Source organism: Octopus bimaculoides, chromosome 2, assembly GCF_001194135.2.
Source record: "Octopus bimaculoides isolate UCB-OBI-ISO-001 chromosome 2, ASM119413v2, whole genome shotgun sequence".
NCBI lineage: Eukaryota > Metazoa > Mollusca > Cephalopoda > Octopoda > Octopodidae > Octopus > Octopus bimaculoides.
The window spans coordinates 64060500-64068003 of record NC_068982.1 but is presented as its reverse complement, the minus strand read 5'-3'; the positions used below and the strand labels follow the sequence as shown (position 1 = coordinate 64068003).

Sequence of the window (7504 nt, the reverse complement as noted above, 5' to 3'; positions counted from 1 at the left end):
GACGATTTGACTGAGGACTGGTGAAACCAGATGGTTACGCCAGGCTCCAATCTGATTTGGCAAAGTTTCTGCAGCTGGATGCCCTTCCTAACGCCAACCACTCAGAGAGTGTAGTGGGTGCTTTTACGTGTCACCCACACAAAGGCCAGTCAGGCAGTATTGGCAATGGCCACGCTCAAAATGGTGTATTTCATGTGCCACCCGCACAAGAGCCAGTCCAGGGGCACTGGCAACAATCTCGCTTGAAAATCCTTACACATGTCATGGGCACAAGTGCCAGAAAGGCGACGCTGGGCACAGGCGCCATCCCGATTAGGCGACGCTGGGCACAGGTGCCATCCCAATTTGAGGTGGAATGTACAAAATCCTGAAACTTGAAATAAATTAAATGGATCATCTTGCTTCAGATGCTTATTATATATGTATACTTCTTCAAACCATTCTGAGATTTTTCTACTTTTATCTTTTTTTTAGGAAGCTGTGGCAATAGCTTTTGAGAAGGAACTACAGCATTTAAACACACCCAAGTCCTATTTTCAGTCACTACCTCTTGAAATTACAAGGAAACGTGATGCTTTAGCAGATGTATTACTTGATCTTGGTATGCAACCAACCATTCCAGAAGGTGGATTCTTTATGTTGGCTGACATCAGTTCTCTCGGTAAATTTTCATATTCCATACACTTCATTTGCATTTATTTTAAATTTCCTTTTATGCTTTTTTTTTTTTTTTTTTTTTTTTTTTTTTTTTTGTGGTTGACTTCTCAACTAGAAAAAGTTTTAAAATGATAGAAAGATAGGCGCAGGAGTGGCTGTGTGGTAAGTAGCTTGCTTACGAACCACATGGTTCCGGGTTCAGTCCCACTGCATGGTATCTTGGGCAAGTGTCTTCTACTATAGCCTCGGGCCGACCAAAGCCTTGTGAGTGGATTTGGTAGACGGAAACTGAAAGAAGCCTGTCGTATATATGTATATGTGTGTGTGTGTCTGTGTTTGTCCCCCTAGCATTGCTTGACAACTGATGCTGGTGTGTTTACGTCCCCGTAACTTAACGGTTCGGCAAAAGAGACCGATAGAATAAGTACTAGGCTTACAAAGAATAAGTCGATTTGCTCAACTAAAGGCGGTGCTCCAGCATGGCCACATTCAGATGTAAAAGAGTAAAGAGAGATATATTTTGAAAGCTGTTTTGTTAACATAAGTTAGATGAACTTTACAGTGGCAAAATGTATGATTTTGTACACCCACAAATAGACTTCAACTGTCTTCCATCAAAATGTTTTCAACCCAAAATATTACATGCTGTTATTTACAGCTGTGTTTATTTTGAGATGCGCCCTTAAAATGATTTATAATGCATACAGTCTCTCAAACATTTAGCACTGACCATTAATTTGGTATAATTAGTATGATTTTAAGCAACTACTTTTGAAAATAATTGTTTTACTTTGGAAGGATTATTCTGCCAATAAAACACATATTGGTCAATATTATTAGTCAAAGGTCAAAGGTCTTTCGTCACTGCCTCACGCATTTTACTTGTGTTAATTTAAAAATTGTTTTCTTATAAAGGAAGATAATGCAAAAATTACACAAGTTAGGCAATATAGCATTCAGCCTTTTGATCCAAATAGAAATTGGAATTTATGAAAGTACATATTCAGGATGGTGCCAAAATGTCAATTCTGAGAATGTACTCTGAAACTTTAAACAGTGGCTGCCTCAAAGAAAAAAGTATTCAAAGTGGAATTCAAAGGATGTGAATAGAATTTTGTATTGACCTGATGAGCTAATATTTCTGAAACTACAATTATTGAAGCAACAATGGTTCTGTTTTGCTTTTTCAATTGTGACATATTGTGTTCATATTAGTATCATCTAATCTAGAGTGGAAAGTATACCTATTGTGCAAGAGTGTATCTAGTATATGAACATAATAGATTTTTATTTCACAATTACTTCTATCATCTCATAATTTGACTACATCTAAGCTGTTAGTCACAGTGAAATGCTTCTGTTTTGCAGAGGATATCTATCAGGATATGAATAGACAAAGGCTGTTCTCAATGTGTAGGAAGCTGGTGGATCACTACTCTGTTGCAGGATGACTCAAAATAGCATGTAGCTACATCAAAAAGCAAGCAGAGGAAGTGAACTGGGGTGATAAAGTGGAAGAGAAGATGATTGCAATGATGTGAGATACCTTAGAGAGAGAGAGTGCAAGCAGAAGATCCAGTGAAGGACAGTTGGTATGTGCCTGATACAAAGAAAGGGATCGTGTGGTGCGATGCAAGCAGTATAGCATTGTCAGTCATTCTGAAAATAGGTGTTGCGGTGGAAGATGCGGCGTGTCTTAGAAAGGATGATGACAACCGCATCAATGTAGCTGAACTGGATGCTGTATTAAAGGGCATGACCCTAGCACAGAGTTGGGGATGTGAGCTGCTGAGGTTCAAACTGATTCTGCCATAGTGCAGGGGTGGGTGGCATTGGTGATCACCAACCAGAATAAGATTTGCACAAAAGGGGTTGCAGAAATGGTGATTAAGCATCACCTGGGAATCCTGGGGACATTGTTTTTGGCCAGGACAGTCAACCCTTCACTGAATGTGCATAAAACAGGAAAGATTTGAGTGGAGGAAAACTGGAAGAGGCTAGCAATAGATGTGATGCACTATCAGGGAAAGGTATATCTCTCAGTGGTCAACTGTGGGCTTGGGTAGATGGTTTTATGGAGAGAGATCAAGGCGGAAATTGCAACCAAAATCATAGATGTGCTAAATGCAGTGTTCTTGGAAAGTGGGCCTGTAGATGAGCTGTTGATAGACAACAACACAGTTTTTTGTTCAAAACAGCTGAGAGAAATGCTTGAAAATGTGGAAAATAAGATACTTCTTCAGAGCTGCATACCAGCCAGAGGCGGAAGTTGTCGCATCTGTACAGGTCAGAGACTAAGTGTGGATAAAGCTCTCAAATGCTCAGTGCATGACACATTGGGAGAAAGGAAGGGTGATTGCTTTTTGATAAATATATTTTTCATTTTTATTGATCAGGTATCACTATTCCTGAGGATGGTACTGATGATCCGAAAGATTTCAAGTTTGTGCGATGGCTGATAAAAGAGAAGGTTAGAATATTTTTGCTGAGCATTTTCCATATTAATATTTTCTGCAATGGCCCCAAGAGCATTAATTCAAGCTTTGTTGACTTTGTAGTAAGGCTTGAATTCACAATGCAGGTCCTGTGGAAGAGATTTCGGTTCTATGAGCCTTACTAAAACCTATTCCATCATACAAAAATTGATAGTGTATAGAATACAACAAATTCCTAATTAAATTATTTCTTTGAAATCTACATTATATTACATTGACCCTGTTTGCCCTAAGTAACATCAAAATAAAATACAATAAAACATAAGTATAAAGAGATAAAGTTTTGTAATTTAGATTTATCTTTTTTTTCATAAGAGTATATATAAAGATGGTGCTTAATAATTTCAGCCTTGTTTTGGCAGTGTCAAACATTCTAGATAGAATTCTACCCTTCCACAACTAATGAGGCAACATAAAATTAAGTAACTATCAAAAGATATTGTTATATTCCACAGCAACATGAAATTTTAATGTCTACTTATTTAACCTCTAAGCCATTGTGTTCCTATTTCCTGTTTACTAAGTTTCGTTTCATATGACTATGTTGTGAACTTATTTAAAATAGTTATAAGGTGAATTTTCATAGAGAGAATTATATTATCAACTAATTGCTGGAACTTGGTACTTATTTTATCAATTCAGAAAGTTAAAAGTCCTTAACTTAGAAATCAATGACACTCATTATCATGATTTAACATCTATGGAAATTCTATAGGCACAGTTGTGGATGTGTGGTAAGAAGCTTGCTTTTCAACTACATGGTTCCGGGTTCAGTCACACTGTACAGCACCTGGGCAAGTGTCTTTTACTATAGCCTCAGATCAACCAAAGCCTTGTGAGTGTATTTAGTAGATGAAAACTGAAAGAAGCCCATACATATGTGTATGTGTATCTATGTGTGTGTCCTTATCCCCACATTACTGCTTGACAACCAGTGTTGGTATGTTTATGTTCCTGTATCTTAGCGGTTCAGCAAAAGAGACTAATAGAATAAGTACCAGGCTTATAAAAAAAACAAATCCTAGGGTCAATTTGTTTGACTAAAAGGTGGTGCTCCAGCATGGCCATAGTCACATGACTGAAATGTATAAAAGTATAAAACATTTATGCTGACATTAACAATTGTAAATAGAGGTAGTGTTGTAAGGATTACATCAGCTGTGCGTTTAATGTGCTGGACTACAGACCATATTGTCACATCTTAAAATATTTGCGAGCAAATTACGTGCTTTATTTACACTAAAAAGAAACTTCAATTTAAAAAAAAAACACATTCCACCCATTCAAATATGAAATAATTCATTTTAAAAGGAAAAGAAAAGGAATAAACATAACTTAAAACAAAATGTCATCTATTTTGTTTTAACATCTATTTTTAGTGGTCAAACTGAAGATTAATTTGTTTAGTAAAAGGAAATAGTATATTACTGTAAATTTTGTTGTGAAGAACCTGTCTGGTTTAACTATATTTATTAAAATCTTATTATTGTTTTCTCATTTGGTTTGCCATGATTTCAGCGTTTTGCTGCAATTCCCCCCTCAGCATTTTACAGTTTTGACCACAAACATCTGGGAGAGAAATATATTCGCTTGTGTTTTATGAAGGTTAGTAGTTATTTTAAATTTGTTAAAACCAAGTAGTTTAGTAATTTACCTACCTGTCTTGGAGAAAGATGATTTAAAAGACAAAAATAGGAATCTGGTTTATTTATACTAAATCAAAGTGTAATTTTCTTAGTATTTCATTTTTGGAGATTTAAGATCTAAACAATTTTTTTTTAATAAAAAAATTTATGATTATTTAACAACATTAAGATTTTTATACAAATGTGTCTTACAAATAAAATGAAACAAATTTTATTTTCGATTTAGGAGGATGAAACATTGGAAGCAGCAATTAAGATACTGAAGGAATGGAAACAGACCCTGAAGCATTGACATGACTTGTTGCTTACTAATATCATTTAACGACTAATTCAGATCAATAAGGTTATTAATCTAGTTTATAATTACAGAATTAAGAATGATATTTTAAAGTAAATTCATAATTACAAGTTTAAACGAGATTCACCATTTGCTGGCTCCTTTTGATACCAACAAATTCTTGCACCATTTACTTTTTCAAACATATCTTTTTACTAAAAAATATGAAATTTTTGAGTGATAGAAAATGAGAATGTGATGTATGACAACTATGTGGGTCGGTTGGAAAGTTCATAGGCTGACCAAGATACTCTCATGGAATGTAATCAAATGAGGTTTATTTTTCAACATAGTCCCCCTTATGGTCCACATACTTCTATCAGTATTGCAATGCTTGGATCCCATTAGTGAAGCTTTCATGTTGTTGGTTAAAAAAGTCATCAACAGCAGATATGAGGTCATAATCACCACGATAGTGGTTTCCAGCCAAGTGTTTTTTCATATTGGGGAACAGATGGTAGTTAGACGGGGCCATAGTCACACACAGCAGCCATTGAAATTAAAGCTGGAGCATTGTCCTTATGAAACAAGACCCCTTTCATCAGTTTTTCTGAGCATTTGGTCTTATCAGCCTTTCATAACTGCCTCAGCAAGTTGGCATAGTATTCTCCATTGATAGTGTGGCTTTTGAAGATAGTAAACACAATGCCTTTTGCATCCCCCTAAGGTTATCACATTCCCTGCAGAGAAACTACATTATGGAGCTAAACGATACCATGATGCCAAATTTTATCCATTTTCAAGAGAAGTCACTACTAGTTACTTTTCAATTGAACAGTCAGATGTCAGTTTACCTGGAAAGAAGCAATGCAATTATTAATGAGAAAAGTTGTAATTAATGCAAGCAAGATTTCACAGCTTTAGCATCACTCCTTCATAGTCGGCCAATGAACTTCTCAATCCAACATCATAGGAATTGCAAAAAATGTAAAAATAAAAAGGTATCTCACAGAAGAAAACTCGAATATTTTGTTATAAATTTATTTACAATAATTTTTATGTGGTTTCTTTCTTAATTGCTGATTCAGCATATCTATAAATTTATTTTCTCAAAATAACATTTCATTTATTTTTCAATTTAGAAGAGATCTTCATAGGAAACAAGTCCTCTTTTTTCTTTATAGTTGGCTAGTGACACTGTGGAACTTGCAGCTGAAAGAACAAATAAAATGCGAAGTTTAATTTATTGATCAATTTTGCAGATATAATTAAAATCATTACATTTTTTTCATTTTATTAATAACTAGAATAAATAAAAGGAAACAAAGTGGTACTGTATCTTTTGTGTACTTCAGAAGTACACGAGAAATTGATGTAGTAGTTCACCGTAGTATAGGGGATTTCAGCTGAATTACGTCCCTTCTCTAGTTTCTGCGGTGTACCAGATTCTTATGTCAACATCCGATTTACAAGTCCCACTAGGTGGCGTGATAGTGCATGCCTATTAGGTGTATATATTCCAGTGGCTGTGTGGATGCGATCTCTATCTTTCTCTGACTACCAGGATGCCAAAGAGCACAGAACTGAATTGAAATGCTTTGACCAAGTCTTAATTTATAAGCTAGCTGGTTAGTTAAAAGTTCAAGAACCAGAGCTTAGCTAACCTACGTTCTTTGTTTAATATTTCAATCATGTTTTTATCACAGCAACCTTTACATTCCTACCTTATTCAAACCAGAATACTGTGAGTACTTTGCTTTTGGTCAAAATCAACATTAACAGGTCACATGCAATGCACAATACGAAAAATAAAAAGTTATTTGTTAACTGACGTCTTATTCCTTAATTGACTGAATGATAATTATCATACTTCATTGACATAAAGGTTGTAAAAACAGTGGCATTTTAAAGTAATCACAACTAACTAAACATAACTTGTATATATAGAAAATGTGTGGTGAGCTTTTTCTGTTCTCCAGCAATGTTTCAATCAGAAACAAATTTTGTGCAAGAGTACTGCTTAACTGGCCTTCATGCCGGTGGCACGTAAAAGCACCTACTACACTCTCGGAGTGGTTGGCGTTAGGAAGGGCATCCAGCTGTAGAAACTCTGCCAAATCAGATTGGAGCTTGGTGTAGCCATCTGGTTTCACCAGTCTTCAGTCAAATCGTCCAACCCATGCTAGCATTGAAAGCGGACGTTAAACGATGATGATGATGAATGTCAACTGAGTTTGTTGGTACTTTATAAACGCAGGAAAGTTTATCATGGTAGGATGTGAAACTAAATTAAAAATAAAGAATGCATATCTATCAGGTCATCCCATAAGTTCTGTCCGATTTTACCTTTTTTAAAATTGAATGAAATTTAATAGTATTTTAGAATGTCTAATGGAATTAAAGATTATTTTATTTGCATTTGTATACAT

At 35.3% G+C, this 7504-nt stretch overlaps 2 protein-coding genes across 11 annotated transcripts in view; one reads left to right on the top strand and one right to left on the bottom strand.

Moving 5' to 3' along the window:
- Nucleotides 1–6130, top strand: part of LOC106876997 (kynurenine--oxoglutarate transaminase 3) — a 64313-nt gene extending 58183 nt beyond the window's left edge. For all 9 annotated transcript variants that reach the window (XM_052977564.1, XM_052977535.1, XM_052977557.1 and 6 more), the window contains 4 exons: nucleotides 475–661; nucleotides 3054–3127; nucleotides 4671–4757; nucleotides 5025–6130. In XM_052977564.1, coding sequence (XP_052833524.1) covers nucleotides 475–661; nucleotides 3054–3127; nucleotides 4671–4757; nucleotides 5025–5090 — 414 coding nt within the window. In that variant the 3' untranslated portion in view covers nucleotides 5091–6130. The remainder of the gene's footprint in view (nucleotides 1–474; nucleotides 662–3053; nucleotides 3128–4670; nucleotides 4758–5024) is intronic.
- Nucleotides 6101–7504, bottom strand: part of LOC106876999 (negative elongation factor E) — a 19966-nt gene continuing 18562 nt past the window's right edge. For both annotated transcript variants that reach the window (XM_052977582.1, XM_014925779.2), the window contains exon 10: nucleotides 6101–6287. In XM_052977582.1, the coding sequence (XP_052833542.1) occupies nucleotides 6214–6287 (74 nt within the window). In that variant the 3' untranslated portion in view covers nucleotides 6101–6213. The remainder of the gene's footprint in view (nucleotides 6288–7504) is intronic.